Source organism: Folsomia candida, unplaced genomic scaffold (assembly GCF_002217175.1).
Source record: "Folsomia candida strain VU population unplaced genomic scaffold, ASM221717v1 Fcan01_Sc002, whole genome shotgun sequence".
NCBI lineage: Eukaryota > Metazoa > Arthropoda > Collembola > Entomobryomorpha > Isotomidae > Folsomia > Folsomia candida.
The window spans coordinates 7473819-7494121 of record NW_019091194.1 but is presented as its reverse complement, the minus strand read 5'-3'; the positions used below and the strand labels follow the sequence as shown (position 1 = coordinate 7494121).

Genomic DNA, 20303 nt, shown 5'->3' with positions numbered 1-20303 from the left:
TAATAGGCAGCCTCACTTTTTTCACCTGGCACAGTTTCGATGCTTGCAACATCGTGTTAGATATTTCTATCAATTAGGATATGAAACTATACTATGTGTGTCTGTAAGTAATTATTAAAGATTACTTATTACCAGTGTTATTACTTTCTGTATAGCTCACTCGCATACACAACGATTAATCATAAAGCAAACAAATTGAAATATGAAGTAAGGTTTTACAAGAAGTACGTCAGCTAGCTTAGTATGGTTGACAGTGACATTCTCCTGAATTGATGATAAGATGCAAATATTACCTAAATTTCCGATAAGTATATTATATTTATTATTGACTTATCGGCTGAGGAACCATATTTAGAACATAGTTTCAGGAAGTATTTCCAAGTATTTACAGATCACTATAAACCACTTGACAAATTTCGTTTAGTTTTCCACGCAGCAAGTCAGGTATACCAATTACAAATAAAATTAACAAGCGCTCTGCATTATGCATATATTTATACAAATTTGTATAAATAAATGAACAACACAATCATACTGCTAATTGAACAAAATTGATTTGTATTGTTTTCAAAAAATTATCATGTGCTGTAAGTTAGTGAAGAGTACGCTCAATGTATGAAATCTTGAATGTCCTCCAATTTGACTAATTGTAAATGCATTTTATTCAGATATCATGAGTATCATCACTAGTTTTATTATAATTTGAAGTCGCAAAAACTAGACATGGTTTTTCTTGGTGACCAACTGACCAAGTAAGTGTAAGATTTCTCAATTATTAACATCTCATCTTTTCAAGGTTTTTGCAAATATCCTTGAAAAAATCCACCACCAACCGCACTTACAAACACATTTTGAAAATTCCAATTTAAAATTTGCAATTTCCTTTTACATAAACTTCACTTTAATTTTGCTGCGTAACCCTTGCCTTCGCAGAGATAAAGAACAATTTGCATCTCACAGCTAATAGTCAGAACAAATATGTGTCTTGTACGAATTGCTCACAATCACAAGTACAGATAATTACCACATTTGTGTCTCTGTTCTGTTCTATCCATCTCGTTTTGGAGGAAGTAACATTGAATTGTGAATTACCACCAAGTGGGTTATTTAGGCTTAACGGCAGTAGTGAAATCGAGAAAATTACTGGGGTAGGTAAGTGTTTGCTTTTTAATTGATGTGCTGGTAAAAACATGAACAATCAACTGCAATTTTAATGTGACTAAACAGCAATTGCACCAATTAAAGTTGTTTACATACTAAAATATTTTTGATCTCATTTCATTACGCACGATTAGTGTTTCGTACGAATCAAAATTTTCGAACGATATCCGAAAGACGTGAGCAGAGCATGTACCATAATCCCATAAACCATATTCATGTCTAATCTAATATGAATATTCGAATTCGCAAATGTCGGAAGTTCGGAACCAGATTCGTGCATGGCACTAATACGATGTTGCGATTTTAAAAGTCCAAGAAATTTTATTTTAAATCGATGGTTTGCATTTCCAAACGTTCAACTTCTGGGTTAATATTTCCCTAAGAATATTTAACCCGACATCCATCCTCAGAATGTTTTTGGTAGCATTGAAAGAATATGTATAACGCAATCCGGCCATGTGGATAGAATAATTTTGAACTCGAGCTAGAGATGTGCAGGGCAGGCATTTTTCATTGCCCGCCCTACCCTATACCCTACTTAGCCCAGCCCTGCCCTACCCTACCCTATAGGGTAGGGTAAAATTGAAACCCGGCCCTGCCCTACCCTGGAAAAATAAAGCCCGCCCTAGCCCTACCCTAGATTTTCTTTATCAATAAAAACCCTACCCTACCCTATAGGGCTTTGGGCCCAGGCCCTATTCATAATTGTTCATGCAAATCATTTAAAGCAACTAATAATATTAATATATTATTAGTTCGCAATTATGACGATCAAAAAAATTATAATGACATTAAAACTTTAAAAATAGTCTAGTAATTTTGTAAATCAAAGTTAATTTCGTTACGTTTCCACCTGATAAAAATGAAGTTCTTGGCTCTTGTACTCCTGTGGTTGAACAATTCTTATATCTATGGGATGTGGCGCAAGAAACTTTTTGCAACTTTCCAAATTTTGTGTCGCCACACCAGTAACAAATGTCAACATGGAGTAGTCAATCTCCATAGTATAATCAATTTTAAGTACTTGTAACACACGTGAATTAATACAGCAGAAAGATGACGAAAATAGTCCCGCGTCTCATTTCTAATGGCCTGCTCGATGGTTGACTGCGTTATAGTAAAGCAGAAAAGCCCTACCCTGCCCTACAGCATATTGGTGTACATACAAAAAAGCCCGCCCGGCCCTATACCCTACTTAAAAAAGCCCTACCCTACCCTACCCTTAAAAATTCAGGGTAATAAAAGCCCGCCCGCCCAAAGCCCTATAGGGTAGGGCAGGGTAGGGTTTTTTCGGGTATACCCTGCCCTATGCACATCTCTAACTCGAGCAGGGTGGCGTGAAGAACTCTCGACATGAGAAATGTCGCATTCATAACGCAGTAAAAGTAATAAAATTGCACAGAGCATAACACATAAAACTATTCAATGCTTCTGTTATGCCACCGCCACTCTATGAATCACCTCTGCCTGCCTGCGTATGCATATTCGCTTAGCCAATCTTAAATTTATGTAGGTTATGCAACTTTTATACCAACTTTACTGTTTTCAATACATAATAAGTTGAGTAGCATATAGACAAAAATCACAAATAAATTGAGTTATAATGCCCCCATTATTTCCAGGGTAGATACTCCTACTGACTTTATACTCTTATTTTCGCAATAAATAAACAACTGCATTCCATACAATTTCCATACGTGAAAGAATTCCAGTGTAATTTAGCAAAAGCAGATTAATAAAATCCATTCGTATCTTATCTTTCGATGGTAGGATAAATAAATAAGTAATCGTTTTGATGCTGATGCTGCCCAAATAAATACATACATATACATACATACATATGCTATGTTGCTGCACAAGTCGATCTACAAGATTAATCATTAAAAATAGTTTGACACATTTCAAGAAATAAAATAGTAGTTGGAAAACACTGACTGGATTCATAAAATTGTAATTACAAATGCATACCTCCCAAAAAAAAACATTTGTTCTCTTATCAAATCAATGAATGTCTACAATTTTGCTACCTATTTCATATTTTACTTCTAAAACATAATATTATGTTTAAATTACAATTAAAACAAGTTTATGACGCTGAATTGTATAACCAAATGCATTCTTGTGAACGCACATCATGGATCAGTCACACGACTAAATGAAGTGAGTGAGTTTCCTAAAACTTCTTTAGATGGACCCAAGGAAGGCGAAACCTATGCAGAATAATCCACCATAAATAAAATTTTGCACACTTCTCAACCACCATTTTCAGCAAGCAAGAATTTTATGGTATAGAGCAAGGTGTGTGTATGAGAGCAAAAATGGCAACATAAAATTTGCACTTTGCATGTACTTTCGACTACAAATATATTCTGCACTTTCAACATCTTTATTATGTAAAGAATGCTTAACTCAGCTATACATACGTACTACATACATACTTACTTATACTACGACACGATTGTCAGCGTGGGATAAGTGCTAACCAGCGAAGCATAAATATTCATGGACATATATAACCACCTCCTCGACTAAAATTCCACCATCGTCACAATCAAAAGTAAAAGTTAACCAAACTAACGTTAATCCTACCAGCTTAAATATTGTTGGAAGGATGGATAGCTCTCATATTAATCGAGAATTGAGCCATGTATTCAATTACTAAACCTTGGTTTCGAGTTGATGCCTTTTGTGCATGGAAATAAATATAAACCATTAGCTGCACAATTAATTCACTTCACTGTGAAACAAACTTTACCATTAACACACCTTTTTACAAACAACTTACTAATTCAGTACTCGGTGCTACTTACTGAATAAATTTCGTAATCAAGGCAAACACAAAGTTATTAAACGAATGTTGTTAAACCTGCTACGAACGAACAAAACACCAGTACCGGGACATTTTTTCTCGGTAGATTCCGACGCCATGCATCAACTTCCTCTTGCAAGTTTCGTGCAGTGGTTGAGCCAGCAACCGGGTGTTGTTTGGGGATGAGAATAATCCAATACTAGTTCTACTCTCAAAAGCGCAACAGGTGGATCCAGCCCTTCCTATTGATCTCTCTCCCTTCTTGTGCAATTAGAATTCATATGCCACGCTAAAAACACGTGCTGGTTTCTATTTTCATGGCATTTAAAAAATTTCAGCACTGTCGCAGTGGGTCAATACAAGGGAACTGGTGGTAAATATCAGTACCTGTAGCTAAACGGCACACGGTAGCAATTAAGCAGGAACTTCAATTACTTCTCTTTTTTAAATAAACTATGTATTATGCGTTCGTACCATTGTATCATCGCCCTATCCATAAGAGTATTTTGCAAATAAGGTCTTCTACCTAATCATGGTTTGTATGCATTGTACTTTGTACTTCTTCTTGCATGCCTACAAGTTACGAGTGAGATTCATGATTTTGCGATGATGTCATTTACGTTTAGACAAATTCGTGTCACAAACCAAGCCAATATAATATTTTCTTAGCAGTTTGCTTTTGGTGACCGATTTTTTACGCCACCGTGTGGAGTGGATGAATTACAGCATACATATTTTGGGAGTGATCATTTCTGCACTTTCATAACATTTTCCCTCATTTATAAGTGTGGATCTACTTAAAACAACTTGTTTGATTGTAAACAAACACTATTATTCTTGAATGACCTAACCAACTATAAACTACTAATCTGTCTACGATGTCATTTGATGAGGATTTATGGGGATACTTAATTCGTTAAAGAAGTACATGCAATGGGAGTACATTAAGAAATAAGAATTACCAAGCTCATTCTTACAAAACCGGGGTTCAACTTAGAAATACGCTTGATACTTTTAGAACTAATTTAAAAACTGTCTTGCACATTCAAGAATATGTCAAATAAGAAAGTGAAGTTGTTTAACATAGCTGGCAATCTAATAAATTGATAATCTTGAGTAAAATTACACGATTTAGATATCAATGCAATGACTTAATATGTGTATGTACATGTAGATGATGAAAGAAAAATACCATACGTTTGTTAAAATTATAAAATTAACCTTTTTTGATGGTTTGAACGGACACTGGATTATCGCCAAAGACGGTAAGACCGTAGCTAAAATTTTCGTCCCGGTGGATAATCACAGCCCGCTGACGCCAAATTGCCGAGGAGTCCATCTATTTCAGAATGAAAGAATACTTGTCAACTAACAAAAAAAGTTATATTTTAGTGGCTGCACAATTGTGTGACGTGATACTTTGTAACAAAAGTTTACAGCAAATATTGATACATTACACATTTTAAGAAAAATTAAATCGCACCCACCTGTTTGTCCCCCAATGTCAACGCACAGCTGACACTGCTTCCAAACAAAGCGAAAAGATCTCCGCAAATTCAATCTGGCACCATTTAAACTAAATGAATGCTACTAATGGCTCACATTTCAAAACTCACAAATTATAAAATAAGATTTAGATTTATCTTTTGTATTTTGCATTAAGTAACAGATTGGCACATTTTTGGACGGCATCGGATTTATTAGGCGTATTCTTAACCATCAACAAGCTGCCGTACTTTTAAATTTTAAGCAATAGATACCGCATGAATTAGTAATTCAATTAGCTATGTTGTAAACATCATTATTAAGTACACCAATAATAATCCATTTCATAATCCATAAAATAAAGTCCGTCAAGCGTTTGTCCTGCAGTATTTGTAAAAGGCACACAAATTCTTAGTTTGGCACTGACTGAATTGGAAAATCTAGTTGAAATACCAGATAATTTATAATTTATTGATTTATTGATTTGTTAAATTTTTGAAGTTGCACTTTGCTTGCCAGTTTCAAATTTGCTGCCTTTGGAATTATTATGCATTAGTAGGTAGACTTTGTACTATACAGTAAAGTTTTTAAATATTAATTTTTTTTAAACCTTTTTTATATTTTGTATTTTAGTATTTCCAAAAAGTATGAACACGTTTTCTATAATTTGTACAATTATGTTTAGTTATTTAACATAAATCAATATTGATGTGTGGTAACTTGTTTACTTATGACTGAATAATTTAGTAAATAATGCATTTTCACCAAAGAATAAATTGTTTAATCCTCAGTTAAATTTTTAATGTTGTTTTTGTCCAGGAGAAAATTATAGAGATGACTTGTCCCAGTTGTCAGTTCCGTTTTGACAGGATCCTGTCGAACTTTTTGATTTTTAACAAAAGACCCAAAAACTAAATCCACCCTTGATTTGATTGAAGCGAAAAGATGAAGAACTATATAGTTAAGTGTTCAAGTTTTAACAAATATTAATAATGATAGTTTTAATAATTTTCTTCTCTGGAGGATATATTGATGATGACGAGCCAGAGTCACTCAAAAATTTTAACTAACGTGCAGTGGGAGACATGAGCACCATATAGTCAGACGAGATGAGATTTTATTTATTTATTTTTACTTCGTGAACATGGACCACCATCTACGGAGATAATTGGACAACTAACTAACTACATTACTAACTATGATTGCAGTAAATGGAGACAGAGATTGTGGATGAAGCTATAAAGTGAAGTGAAGCTACCATACAAATTCAAAAGCAGCGAGACTTTTTATACGATTAGCATATAAGTTTAATTGTTCTTGCAATAATGATCAGAGAATGAATATCGTGAATATCGTACGCATGTTAATTTTGGTTTGCTTCACTAATTACGAATTACATTATTCGTCATCTCACTTCAATTTTCCAGGCTTTCCAATTTTTCATGCTGTAATCTGTGTTTTTGGGGTCAATATCATACTGATAGTGTTAGTGGACCGCATGCAAAAATACCACTGCTTATCAACTCTGAAAATAATATATTAATGTCTAGATAATGTATGTGCCGTGCCGTTCATAAAAATTTGTCAGTTGTGACGTTTTGTTGTGCGTCTTCCGTCATGAAAGCTATCTAACTGAGGAGATTAACCTTACCTAATCGACATACGGGAACATTGCCTTATTGAGTATTTAAGTGTAATAGAGAAATAAACATGTTCGTATTCCGTCAGGTTTATATTTAAATAAATTATTCATTAATTGAGATCAGGAAGATGAATACATTTTTCAATAGTATATACCAATTAGCAAGCAGGAAGACTATAATTTATAGGCTAGCTAATCCGTTTTCGGGTTAGTTAAAATATTTACATAAATACTAGTGACAAAAGCGACGAATAATAGAAACACGTCCTTATCAGATAATTAAAAAATATAGATTAGACAACTCATCACGTCCGTTAGTCAAAATTGTCACCTAAAGACTGAATAGTACTTAATATGTACAAACCCATATTGGTTGATACAAAAAATATTGGTCTTAAAGTCCGGAAAGTTGTAGTTTGGAACGCAATGGGCATTCATGAGCATTCATAGACTATAAATTGGCTGACGTAAGACGGATCAGATCGCAATTTACTTACTCACTAGCTAGTATTTGGTGACTCTTTTTACATTGCGTTGTACGTGGAAAATTGTACAGTGAAATTGAGTTATATATAACGTTAAATGAAATCGTGCCACTTTTGATTTTATTTTATTGACTCGCCTTAGTCACAAATGGAAAAATGGGATTGCAAACAATTCCCGTATCAACCACACCCATTGAGGTAGCTTCCCTTGACATAAGTCTAGATCTGGTAGAACTGCTACAATGTCCTGTGTGCCTGGAGTTGCGAAAGCCTCCGATTTTTCAATGTGTGGAAGGTCACAACGTGTGCCAAACGTGTCGTCCAAAACTGAAAAACAAGTGTCCCGTTTGTAGGGGAAGGATGCCACCGGGATTGAGAAATCGTGGCTTGGAAGTCGTCTATAACCACGCCTTGTTCTTTTGTTGCAACAAAGATTATGGTTGTCAAACGCTGGTGAGAGGGGACCAGTTCGAAACTCACTTGGAATTGTGTCCGCATAGGTAACAAAACATCCGGTGAAATTCACATATTTATATCTAACAATTACAGTCTCACGTTTTGTGTACACATGTACCGAAATCATAAATACATAGTTGAATCTATTTATTAGACAGGTGATGTGCAAATTCATGAATGACATTTGCCAGTGCAGTTTATATGAAAGCACAAAATCGCACTCTTTTCAAGATATTGAAATCCATCTCAGGAACGGTCATGGTATTTCTGAATATAACTCAGGACAGTACTGCTCTCACGAGGAATCCCTTCAGTTTGGTAAAAAAAAATAACGGGATACAACGAGTCCTAGTTTTTGGAATTAATTCAAATTAATTTTGCAGACGGTGACATTCCTTTAGCATTTTGGAAGTATGATGACCAAATATTTCTGGAACAAATTAGTATCAGGGATAATATTATCTATTCCAATATTATTGCGATGCCTATGAAAGGAGACGAGAAACCAGATCAGTTGGAGACTGAAAAATTATTTGTAGAAATGCAGCTTATTAAGAAAGGATTTGACTGTGCACCGAATGTAAAAACAATTTTAAGCCGAAATAACATTTTCCATGTTGCAACACTGGAAGTCACATGTATAACAATTATTATTAATTGTCACTAAAAATATGACGTACTTGTGAATTTATAAAAAAGGTTTCCATCTACAAAAAAATTGAGTTAAAGAAATTAAGTAAATCAAAAACCTGTCACTTTTTGGCGATATCAATTTCTAGCGAGGTTTTGACTTCCAGTGTGTGACACATGGCTTGATATGTAAAATCTAAACGAGGTTTTCCAAATATGATTCAGATTCGAAAAGCAATCCATCCCATGTGTGTCTGCTCCTTTGGAGGAAATACTGAAGATCAAGCGTTGGTTTATACGGAGTACGATTTCAAAAATAGTGTAGCACAAATCAATCCTTTCACGTCAAAATTTTGCTGGATATCTCGTATTGATTTTAAACTAATACGCTAGTTCTAAAAATGTCAAAATATTTTAGTTTTAGTTATGTTTTGTATGAAATTGTATCATGAATTTGTTCACTTGATAATTTTGACTCAATTTAAATCAGAAATAAATACAATATTTATCTGTAATTCTACATATAAGCATTACGTCATGTGCATGTGCATATGTATTTATGTACTTTTGACTTTTTGTGGCTAGCTGGACTACGATCAATAATGAGTTGGATTAGTGTTACGTTCATTGTAATTTGGCATCAATTAAAAGTAAAGTGTTTGCAAAGTCAAGTTGAAGAACAACAAAGAGGAAATCAAAATAAAATAACAAAGGGAACCTCGAATCAAGAGATGTGGCTTTGGTAGTGATGATCAAGTGCAGAATTTATGCATTGTAGTTACTACAATGTAGTGGTGTCGTCTTCAGGTTTCAATTATCTATCTCACATAATGTCCCTTCTTTTATTGCTCCATTATCATATTCGCATTACGAGTAGTCCGAATTAGCATAATATTATTATCCTTTATAAATACAACTACAACAATTGTCTTTAATTTGATTGAGATTCTTGTGGCGATATGGCGAATGTAGTTTGGCCTGCTGCTGGGCAAACTTCACCTTGCAAACCTAAGTGAAGTCAAGTGCGCCTTCATTCTACTTTATTTATTTATTCCTATGAGAATATATAGGAAAGAGACAATGGTTACAATGGTTAAATAAATTTAGTTTTGCAACTTTTGGTCATTTAGATGGATGGACGAACGAGTTATTGCAGACGACGAGACAAATAAGGTGGCAAAAAGTTGAGGATGAGTTGACCACAAACAACACCAAGACAAAGAAGATGAGCTGTTTGATGAAGCAATTAAGTGAAATATGCGGATGAGGAATTGCTTTATTAATGGGTTTATGGTAACAAGTAAATGTTCAACGTTCTTGTGCAGGTTAAACACGTCAGTATGTACAACGTTTGTAAAAATGGGGTAGTGGGGTACATGTTCATCTGCAATTTATTTTGTAAATACAGAAAAATTCGCAAGGCAAATTACGTATCATATGGTACCTAATAAGTACCAATCCTAATTCCCAGGGCGCATAAACTTTTTGTTGTCCGTGGTTTCTCTTAAGGGGGTGATGCAGGGATGAGCATTTTTTCTAAAAAATTAAAAAATTAAAAGTTCGGGAATTGCATGCAATTTTCCCATGAATGTGGTTGTCAAGCAAATTTTACAAAGGATAATATTCTGCACCACGGGCTTCACCCGACCCATATGGCCCCCACTGGTCATCCATTTGACGGATCTTATCAATCGCGGAACTTTATTCCTCATCTTCAGAGATGAAGAACAAGATAAGATTTACTTATTTCATTTCTAATATGTGGTTGACAACCAAATTCATGGGAAAATTGCATGCAATTCCCGAACTTTTAATTTTTTAATTTTTTAGAAAAAATGCTCATCCCTGCATCACCCCCTTAAGAGAAACCACGGACAACAAAAAGTTTATGCGCCCTGCCTAATTCCAGATCAAATTTATGCTTCCCTGCTCTGGTACATATTCTGAGATTATTTATTATGTAATCAGATATACAACTTTATATAATGGCATTGACAAAATAAAAGCGAACCAGTTAGTGATTTATTCGGAGGATCCTGTTGGATATGGTTGCTCTTTACATACGCATAATGATTAATAAATATGTGAATAAATATGATACAATTACAATTTATAAAATCTTTATTGTTCAATTGCTATGTAATAAGATATAATATCATCTTAATATATGTATGTATTATGATTGTGTGCAAGTGTAAATTGAGTTGTTGTTGGACAATTGATAAGCGTTTGGAAAGGGAGGTATTGAAATGACATGAAAATCTGAGGGATTGGAGAAGGGAATGTTAGTAACCGGATTCATGAGCGAAGATTGAAAAGGAATATATAGCAGACTAGAATTTAGTAGTTGTGTAGGTGATTATGCGGAATATTATATTTAGTAGAGTAGGATCTATTAGATGAGAAATGACAATAGATGAATAATAAGCGAGCAAAGGAAGAAGAAGATCTCTGGACATGGTTGTATAAAAACAACAAGTAAATAAGTCTTATTCTTACAATGTAGGGTACAAAATAGAAGAGCCTATTTGACAATAGCTTATTTAATCCGATGATGGCATGTTTCTATGTGTTATGTGCATGTGTAAGTAATGTAGTGTTGAGTGTACAGTAGTTAGAGTAGGAGTAATGTGGACCTTGTGTGTTGATTCGAATTTTGTGTTATTGTGAAGCTCGAAACATGTCGTTGAAATCCAATTGTTTAATGGTGGGTCCAAGTTAAATCACATTTCACTGCTCTGCAGCAGAGTGTTTAGGCAAGTTTTTTACTTGCTGTATCCGAATTTAGGGTTGTTCCTGACGCCGAATGGTTGATCGGGGGTGCCGTACAAGCCGACTGGAGGGGGTGGAGGGGGTGGTCTGGTCGTGGGTGGAGCAGGCCGTCTGGTCGTGGTTGGTGGAGGTGGGGGTGGTGCTCGTCTGGTAGTTGGTGGTGGGGGTGGTGGACGTCTAGTAGTTGGTGGGGGAGGTGGTGGACGTCTCGTGGTTGGAGGTTGGTAGTTGTATCTATTTAGTGATAAGAAAATGTGTTATAAACCAATTTATGTATGTACACGTGTATCATGTAAGAATTAATTTGCATTGGCAAATCACGTAATAAGATTTATGTATGCATAATTGCATACCCAGTTGTAGGAGTTGGTCGAAGGCCTTGGGAATCGTTATCCTCCTGATTTACAGAGAAAATAAATATTGTCAATTTTTTGGTCATGCTTATTTACATAAAGACTGGTTGAGTGTTTAACCTGGTTTTCATAAGGATTTCGAGTCGTCTGGGTTGGCCTTGGTGGTGGAGGTGGTCTGGTAGTTGGCTGTGGCCTTGGGGGAGGTGGTGGACGGGTCGTGGGGACTGGTCGTGGTGGGGGTGGTCTAGTCGTTGGTGGAGGGCGTGGGGCAGGAGGACGAGTTGGGGCAGGTTCTGGGTAGACTGTAAATCAGAAGAATTAAGGTCAATATCTGTTTGTGCGTATACTTTGCAAGATTATTAAAGAATTTCAAGGTATCCCCTTTACCAGCTTCGCCTTCGAATGTGACCTCAGCGTTGTATCCGTTTTTCCAATCCGCAGTGTACTTGACGACCTGCGTTCTGCCGTCAGGCAAAAGGATTCGATATTCACCTTTCACGACGTCTCCATCAGATTGAGCCTGATGGGAAAAGTCGTTGCCGTCATCTTCCTTAACCGCATAGCTGTTATATGTAGGTCAAAATTAATTAGACACTGTTTGAGCATTATATTGTATTATTTTACGAACGTGAAGTCAAATGGCATTCCAGGCTCATGTTCTCCCTGTAACAAGAAAACATTTTAACTTATTAGTAAAAATTGCATACGTTCTGCATGGCATATATGTAAAGTTATGTATGTATGTACCATTAATTCGTGAATTAGAGTATGCACAAGTCACTGACTTTGACCTTGCAAGAATTAAATAATAATTGTAATTTCATGCTTGTGTTGGTATCATGTCGAATTCGCAAATAAATAATGTGTCAATTATGTGGAATCACGATGGATGATGCAGTTTCTATAATTGGGCATAGAATTCGTGCCAATCTGTCTACGTTTGTTGTAATCGGATGAATTTCTTTATTATATAATTTACACAAGATGAAACAAAGTTAAAGTCCTATTTTACCAAACAAAATCTATATACATACATGATGATTATGCAATTGTTCATGTTTGGGCTGGTCATTGCTACTTCTAGCTCTGTCGTCTGACACTGACCAAATTAATGGGAAAATTTCTGTTTCCTCTCCTTCTCCCAAATTCGTGCCTTTATGATGTTATCACTCCTCTTCTACTGAATATTCATGGATTTCGACTTGGTGAATTGTTAATTTTAGAGTGGACTCCAATCGAGAGACAAAGAAGAAACCTGAGCCCAGTTGAGACAAAGACCTTTGCATGTCTTACATAAGCTGAAAAATAATATGGATCTTGTCTTACTTGCTAAATTTCACATTTTTGCATATTTATGTTGCACGTAATCGTTTAATGGTGGGACGTTCTACTGCACTTGAATAACTCGACACCAAATTTATTGTTCAATTCAATTTGTAAACTTGCCCTTTATACAGAATCTGAATTTGTAAACGAGTCAATTAAAAATCTTACAAATTGGCCATAAATGGTACACCAGTTGAAAATAACAAACGGCATTGTGCCAAAAAACGTGAATTTTTTATAAAGTGAATCCTTAGCAGTTATTCATTGTAGCAGTAATGCAACTTTTTTTCTACTATTTGAATTGCAATTGTTGTAGACATACATAAGTTAGTCATCAATTGAAAAAAAAATACTTAATTTACCTCTTCTTGACTATTAATCGTCAGCTACACAGCCGCTTGCGACACACGAATGACTACTTTGCAACGATTAAATAATTTGGCCACTGATGTATATAGAATAAACAGGAGAAGAAAACGGTGAAGATGCGTCATGTCTTCTTCATGAAGTGTTAAATACCTCACCTTACTTATTACTGCTTACACATATTGCCTTCAATGAATGAATTTAAATTCTGCACAAACAACATTTATGTCGCAACTTGCAGTAATGCCCAGTCTGTCACTACTTAACATAAAGATGGATGCAATTCCAATGCAATTTTTGCAATAATAAATAATAAAAAATATCTAAAAGATCGAGAAATTATTGTAAACTGATTTTTCATCACAAAGACGCAAAAGTGTACATAAGTTGTCTAATTTTAACTTCTTTTAACGCATCTCTGACGCAATGGGATGGATCACATAAGCCTGTTTTGTCTGTGGGCATAAGCTAATAATAATTGATTTTATGGTTATATATTCATACCAACAAATCTGCTCAACTAATGTTGCAACCTTAAAGAAAAAGGGTGAGTGGTCAGAGAACAGAATTATGTACCTCCGACTGAGAGGAAGATGAACACGACGACGGTTCGAGGACATTTCGTGATTTGTACCGTTCTTGAAAAAAAAATCTCTTTTGTACGGTGAGAGAATTCGCTAATCTGTGTTATGAGATTAGTTGAGAGAGACTATGTTATAATGATGGTGGGTGGTTCGCTGGGTCCAAATGAGGGCCAAATTTAGGTAAATAAGTAAATAATTTATACTTGCAGATTGCAGAGTATGGAAAACTCTTCAGTAATAAGATCATATTATCCTATTGATTAATCTATTGGTTGGTAATAAGAGAACATTAATCTTGAATATTTGCAGCAGGCGACGCATGACATATTATTATTATTGAAATCAAAACTGCACGCGCAACGTTATGTATGGAGAGCTCTGAGTGGTCATCTTCCATTTTCGCCTCCTGAGAATGCAGGAAAAGGTCAACGAGTCAAAGGGTGCCATCATGATAAGGTGGAATATGAATGCAGCACACTTGTACATTTATCAGTACTTACATAATTATTGAATATATGAATATTAAACTTTAGTTAATGAATGGCAGATAACGATCATTTGCAAAGATTCGTTCTCATCATCTTCTGTGCTGGCTTTTTCAACGCCCTAATTATACTCCACACTTTTTATGGACAAGGTGCATCATTAGGTTAATCATTCCCCTTGCTAAATTTAGGCCTGTTACCAAATGCCTAATGAACCTCAACGAGAAAAATATGCACTAATTAGGGAAAGACCACTACCCTTACTCCCATTCAAAAAACTGATGCAAATGAGCCGTCGCCTTACTTCACTTGCATACGTAATACCATCTAAGGGAACAACCTGGCTTTGATATTAAGACCTTGGCTTAGAATTGGGAGACACAATTTGTTGAAAAGTGTGAGTCATGACTTAAGGTACATTATTTATGACAAAGTGTCAACATTCGAAATGCAATCAAACTGATATTTACCTACTCCGAGGGGATAAACCATAAAGAAGAGAATGGCAATAATCCCTCGTTAAGTCGATATATTTTCAAAGGCTTCTTAATTTTGTGTCATTGGCTTAAGTCTTACCAACCCAACTAATTATCATTTCATCAGCTTAAGCTCATCCTCTCATTCATATAATTTGAAAGAAAATTAATGTCCACGCACAAAAATTTATATACTTTGTGCTTGACTAATACACGAACGAAAAGACAAGAAGATGACATCATAGAATGTACGTATACCTACCCACTAGAATTAGCTACCTTCATTCAAAATTTGTTTTGTAACTCTATCCATAGCCTTCAACAAACTTCAAAGGGATACTAATTACTTGGCAATCACCACACACATGCCATTTTTAGCTTGTTCTCATCTACAAGTGTGAACACATGTCGATGCATAAACCACCCTGCAATTATCGATTGGGTTGAACTGCTCTAATTTTGCAAGTTTTGGATTTATTCTAAAGCAAATTTTGCCCTAAAAATGTGATAGTCGTCGAATTAATGCATCATGCTAATGATGCACAGACCAAGAAATTCAATCCAAGACGATATGCATAATGATGAGCACAATTATTGCAATTATGCTGAAGAAGATTCTCAAAAGTCAAGGTAATCATGTGTCGCATTCTTTTGCGTGCTTTTACTTTGCACAACCAAACTAATAATTCGACTTTGGGTGACACGCTAACTATTGTAAAGTAAAAGATGTACATATGAATATTATGCCTGCATGGAAGATCAGGTATCATGGTCAACTGCCTTTCGTTATCTGCCCAACCATAAACTGCTGCATTTTCCACAAGTCACTAGAAATTCGACATGTGTTTTGCTTCTGCTCAATGGCTTTTATACATTGAAGATGATGCCCATTGCAAACAAAATAAATAAAGAGGAAGGAAGGAAGAGGTGCAACGCGAAGATATCGTTGTTTCAAGAACTATTTGCACAAATATCAAGAACACCACAGCACCAGAGTTGGTATAATTAATTTTCTTGCTTGCACTTTGACTCCCTTTTTTCCTTCCTGCCTCATCATGCAGTGACGACATTTTTGTCATTCAAGATTAAAACAAACTATTTTATAAATATGTGTGTGGGAAGATAAAACAGAAGTCTTGTTTAGCACATTTTGTCAATACCCTTGTCCATGTGAAGTATTTTTATGCAAACCATATTACAATTTTTTACTTCTTGTAATGCATTTTGAGACGCTAATTTGAATTTAATGATAATGAAGCATATCTTATAAATCTGTAGAATATTGTGCTAAAATAAGTGCCTACTTTATTATATTGCCCTATATATGTAGTTACGCTTCCAGATATCTGTTTATCATTGGTACTAACTCCGTTATATGCATTCTATGCCAAGTTGAAAGGGAATTTTGTGCTCAAATATAGGATTCACTCATTAGTATATATGATAAGTAAAAAAGGATGGACCACCACTAACTATTTGTAATCTTTTTATAATAATGCGTTTTTCGTTTTGTTGTGTCATGGACGTAACAGTTATAAGAATGGTTTGACAATTTGTATATAAATGTAATTTCCCTCATCCGCATCTGAATACGGAGAACCTAATGTTCTCTCCGACTCTCAAGTAAAGAAACGATAGTGAAAGTGATTGGAGCTGATTTTATCATAGTGTTTTCTATAACCAATTAGAGCTGACTGACAGCCAAAAAGTCGTGCCTTTTAGCAACCACGACGGGTATCAATTTACATCCTCTTCAACTGAAATTAATTTACATGGTTGAAAATTTGATCGTAATGAAATCAACGAAATGCAATTGAATGAATTGAATTTTACTGAAGAGGAAGACGAGTTCTTTTAATAGAATCATAATTGGTTTCATTCATCTATTCTCAATTTCCTGTTTAAAAATGTACCATGCAAAATTCTGTGCATTGCGTAACAGGACGGATGGTGTCCAACTTCTATCTTGACCAATCTTGTAATTAATTTTTGTGAATAAATTCGTCACATGGGTATAAATGGGATGATGACGATTAATAATGGCACTATCACTGGGGATGAGCGTGGTGTAGGTAAGCCTTAATAATTTCCATTGTTTCTTGTACCACTTATCCTTAGCTTGTTAGCTAGTCGTGCGAAGTATGTGCATATTTACAAAGTGGTTTACTAGACAAATGAATTAATGTGTGAATGAGTCGTCTGAATCTACGATCACTTTGTTTTTGGTGTAAAGAGGAATTTAATAGATTCCTAAATTAAATAAATTTGAAAAGAGATAAAGTTTTGGTAAAATGGGATTCTACTGACCCATTCTCCAATTATGAGAAATGCTAAAATTTATTTTCATGGTCATGCAAATAAAAGAAAAATATTTAAATGATGCACTCACATCGGGGTTAAGTCCTTCAGCATTGATTTGTTCCTGGGAGAGGATAGGCTTGGTCGTGGTGGGTGGCAGGTAGGTATTTTTTGGAGCCTCAGGTTTCTGGTAGTTGTACTGCGCAGCGACCGCTCCCACCAGAAGGAGCAAGGACAGAGCCTGGAACCAAAAATTAAATTTTAGTTTAAAAAGAATTAAGAAAATTACCAATGAAAATCTTCAAGCTCCTCTCAAAACACAGTCCTTTCTGCACACTTGGCTTGCATAATCAGAGAAATTTATGCTACTCTCAAAATCACTGTACAATGTCACCACTTTATTGAATTTTTCAGGAATCACAAAATTTAGCCCTGTACGATTGCACCAAAAAATGAAAAAATAGGATCAATAAGTTACCTTTAATGAATACATCGTGTTGGCGTATTAGGCACGAGATGAAAACTGAAATAAATTCTTGTGCTCGGATGGACCTTTTATATAGAGCCTTAAGGTGGCCAAAAACCAAGTCGTAAAAAAAGAAGATGCTCCTGCAACTCAGAGTTTGAGTGGTCACATCACAAGAACGTGCAATGATAATTCTGAAGGGGGCAGAAATCCCTTCTCTTATTATTGTATTATACATCTTGGCTGTGCCTTTGCTCATCTTCGCGAATAATAGCAATGCATATTATGCAATGATAACGACGCCATCCAAAAGCTTACCACAGGTAAATTGTTGGAATTGGCTTCCCTGTACTTATGTACGCATGGATAATGTGTCTATGCATGCCCACAATACCTAGCCAAGTGACGATTTGCAGGTGCATGTAATATAATTATAGTTTGCATATCCATATAACAGGATATGTATCAAAGTCCATCATAACTAGTTATATTTATTGTCAGGAGGTGAAGATGACCATTGACGACTTGCTTTCGTCTTATGTCTGCAATGTCAATAATGTGTCACATTGTGATAAATTTTATTGTAGATTTCTTAAGGAGAACTAGATCCTGGATGACGAGAATTAAACAGATAACTCTTGCGTTGCAGATGCTTAAAATTTTCTACGTCTTATTCTAAATTTCATGATTGACTGGAAAATCGTGAAATGTGTCGATATGTATAAGCGCTTATAATGGGGAAAAGTAGAGGTCGTAGTAACTCTAAGTCGTCGTATTTATTATTTTTACACAAAAATGTAAATATAAAATTATTCGTAATATGTTGTGTATGTGTACAAGTATATGTACGTGTAAGTTAGTTATAAAGTACGTCTCGGACGTTATTGTAGTGCTGGGTTGACCTTCTTGATTTTGATTTCCGATAAATGTAAAATTAAAGTAGGAATTTTTAAAACCAAATTAGATGGATGCCAATCGTGGTCAGTCCGGATAATAAAAATCACATTTCACTAATTATGTATTTATGCAGATACACGACTTTCACTGCTTTCACTTTCCATGTCCGAATTTGGGGTTGTTTCTAACTCCAAAAGATTGGTTTGGTGTGTCATAAAGATTCTTTGGTGGTGGTGGGGGTGGTGGTCTGGTTGTTGGGGCTGGTCGTCGAGTGGTTGGAGCTGGAGCTGGGGGTTGGTAGCTGTATCTAATATTAAAGACATGTGACATCTATTAAAACCAACTTCAACACAATTATATAACATTGAGTAACAGCTTAGGAGACTTACCCAGGAGTTGGTCGAATTCCAGCAGAGTCGATGTTGCTTTGATTTTCATAAGGATTTCTCGCTTTTGGCTTGGGCTCTGGGTATGATGCAGTTCCCTCGTAAATCACCTATTGATCAGTTGATTAATTAGGTCCGATATTATAACCAGTGTTGATGTAAATGGATTCACAATTCACAAACCTCAGCGTTGTAGCCATTTTTCCAATCGGCAGTGTAGCGGACGATCTGGGTCCTGCCGTCGGGAAGGAGCGTTCGGTATTCACCTTTCACAACATCTCCGTCAGATTGGGCTTGATGAGTGTTATCAATATCTTCCTCTTGGACCTTGAGAGTAAAAGATTTGATAAACTCTATGCTTTCAGGGTAAACTCGTTTAATTATGTTTTCTACAATAGATTTCCACCTTGTAAGAAAAATCAAAGGGCATTCCTGGTTCGTGAGCAGCCTGGTAAGAAAAAGCAATTTATTTAAATACATACGAATCTTGGAAATTGATTAAAAGTATATAAATATTCAAACAATTATATTTATAATCATAAATTTCTTACCTCTGGGGCAAGTCCTTCGGCAGCTACATTGGCTTCAGACTCTGGTTTTGGAGGGAGATAAGTGTTCTTTGGAGGCTCTGGCTTCTGGTAGTTGTACTGAGCAACAGCAGTCCCCACGAGGAGGAAAAAGGTCACGGCCTATAAATTTCCAAATATACATTAATCTAAAAATAATCTATGTATGCAGCACTTTTTTCTACTATAGACTCAGAAATCGTTAATAGTCACACAAAACGTCACAATATTATTTGTAAAAACGATCCAAAAAAGCGCAAGACTTCTTAGAAAACGGAACGAACCACAAAACTGCATAAAGGGGGATTATTTACCTTAAGGGAGCACATATTTGTAGTTACTTGTTGGAGTGGACACTTTAGTGATACTATTCCCTTGTGCTTGGCTGGACCTTTTATATAGAGCTAAATTTTGATAACTGGAAATTAAAAGCCATATAATGGGGCGCATTCCTATTTGCAGCCTTTATTCATTCATTCATTCACTATGAAATGTTTGGGGGGTAGAAATCCCTTCAATTGTTCTACAAGATCCGCCCAAAAATGCGATAGTACACATATGTCAGCCCAGCGCCAAAGTCATGATAAGGCTGGAATATAAATTAGCCTAGTCCTGTATTTCTTGTTGTAATTGGTATGGGCCATTATTGATTATGGCATC

The 20303-nt window shown here is 35.5% G+C and overlaps 4 protein-coding genes and 1 long non-coding RNA gene across 9 annotated transcripts in view; 1 reads left to right on the top strand and 4 right to left on the bottom strand.

Annotated features, from left to right (window-relative positions):
• LOC110844861 (rho guanine nucleotide exchange factor 12) overlaps positions 1-6518 on the bottom strand; it is a 66054-nt gene extending 59536 nt beyond the window's left edge. For all 5 annotated transcript variants that reach the window (XM_022091181.2, XM_022091185.2, XM_022091183.2 and 2 more), the window contains exons 1-2: positions 5458-6518; positions 5192-5309 (exon numbers count right to left, since the gene is read on the bottom strand). In XM_022091181.2, the coding sequence (XP_021946873.1) occupies positions 5192-5309 (118 nt within the window). In that variant the 5' untranslated portion in view covers positions 5458-6518. The remainder of the gene's footprint in view (positions 1-5191; positions 5310-5457) is intronic.
• A 126-nt stretch (positions 6519-6644) lies between these two features.
• Positions 6645-9154, top strand: LOC118434586 (E3 ubiquitin-protein ligase SINAT3-like). The gene is made up of 4 exons (XM_035848416.1): positions 6645-8082; positions 8193-8356; positions 8422-8618; positions 8894-9154. Exons 1-4 carry the CDS (start codon positions 7739-7741, stop codon positions 9059-9061), a joined length of 873 nt encoding a protein of 290 aa, XP_035704309.1. The 5' UTR covers positions 6645-7738; the 3' UTR covers positions 9062-9154.
• Positions 9155-10771: 1617 nt separating this feature from the next.
• Positions 10772-17958, bottom strand: LOC110844960 (leucine-rich repeat extensin-like protein 3). The gene is made up of 7 exons (XM_022091301.2): positions 17807-17958; positions 17420-17569; positions 12422-12456; positions 12181-12356; positions 11914-12095; positions 11794-11837; positions 10772-11674 (listed from the first exon to the last, which is right to left on the bottom strand). Exons 1-7 carry the CDS (start codon positions 17819-17821, stop codon positions 11434-11436), a joined length of 843 nt encoding a protein of 280 aa, XP_021946993.1. The 5' UTR covers positions 17822-17958; the 3' UTR covers positions 10772-11433.
• Positions 12458-17408, bottom strand: LOC118432859. Its single transcript, XR_004833930.1, has 2 exons — positions 13482-17408; positions 12458-13091 (listed from the first exon to the last, which is right to left on the bottom strand). It is a non-coding gene; the product is annotated as an uncharacterized LOC118432859 (long non-coding RNA).
• A 581-nt stretch (positions 17959-18539) lies between the features above and the next one.
• Positions 18540-20084, bottom strand: LOC110844006 (cuticle protein 19). The gene is made up of 6 exons (XM_022090087.2): positions 19958-20084; positions 19629-19766; positions 19484-19525; positions 19261-19404; positions 19081-19187; positions 18540-18998 (listed from the first exon to the last, which is right to left on the bottom strand). Exons 1-6 carry the CDS (start codon positions 19970-19972, stop codon positions 18845-18847), a joined length of 600 nt encoding a protein of 199 aa, XP_021945779.1. The 5' UTR covers positions 19973-20084; the 3' UTR covers positions 18540-18844.
• Between the last annotated feature and the right edge of the window lie 219 nt (positions 20085-20303).

What these genes read in the sequence shown, in the direction of transcription:
- LOC110844006 (XM_022090087.2), bottom strand. An exon ending in CCGAAGGACTTGCCCCAGAG is followed by an intron (nt 19,526 to 19,628) that starts GTAAGAAATTTA and finishes TTTTCTTACCAG; the next exon opens with GCTGCTCACGAACCAGGAAT. An exon ending in GGAATTCGACCAACTCCTGG is followed by an intron (nt 18,999 to 19,080) that starts GTAAGTCTCCTA and finishes CTTTAATATTAG; the next exon opens with ATACAGCTACCAACCCCCAG.
- LOC110844960 (XM_022091301.2), bottom strand. An exon ending in CTGAAGGACTTAACCCCGAT is followed by an intron (nt 12,457 to 17,419) that starts GTGAGTGCATCA and finishes TTCTTGTTACAG; the next exon opens with GGAGAACATGAGCCTGGAAT. An exon ending in CGACCAACTCCTACAACTGG is followed by an intron (nt 11,675 to 11,793) that starts GTATGCAATTAT and finishes ATCACTAAATAG; the next exon opens with ATACAACTACCAACCTCCAA.
- LOC118434586 (XM_035848416.1), top strand. Translation starts at nt 7,739, where the DNA reads ATGGGATTGCAAACAATTCCCGTATCAACCACACCCATTGAGGTAGCT. An exon ending in CGAGGAATCCCTTCAGTTTG is followed by an intron (nt 8,357 to 8,421) that starts GTAAAAAAAAAT and finishes TTAATTTTGCAG; the next exon opens with ACGGTGACATTCCTTTAGCA. An exon ending in GATTTGACTGTGCACCGAAT is followed by an intron (nt 8,619 to 8,893) that starts GTAAAAACAATT and finishes AATATGATTCAG; the next exon opens with ATTCGAAAAGCAATCCATCC.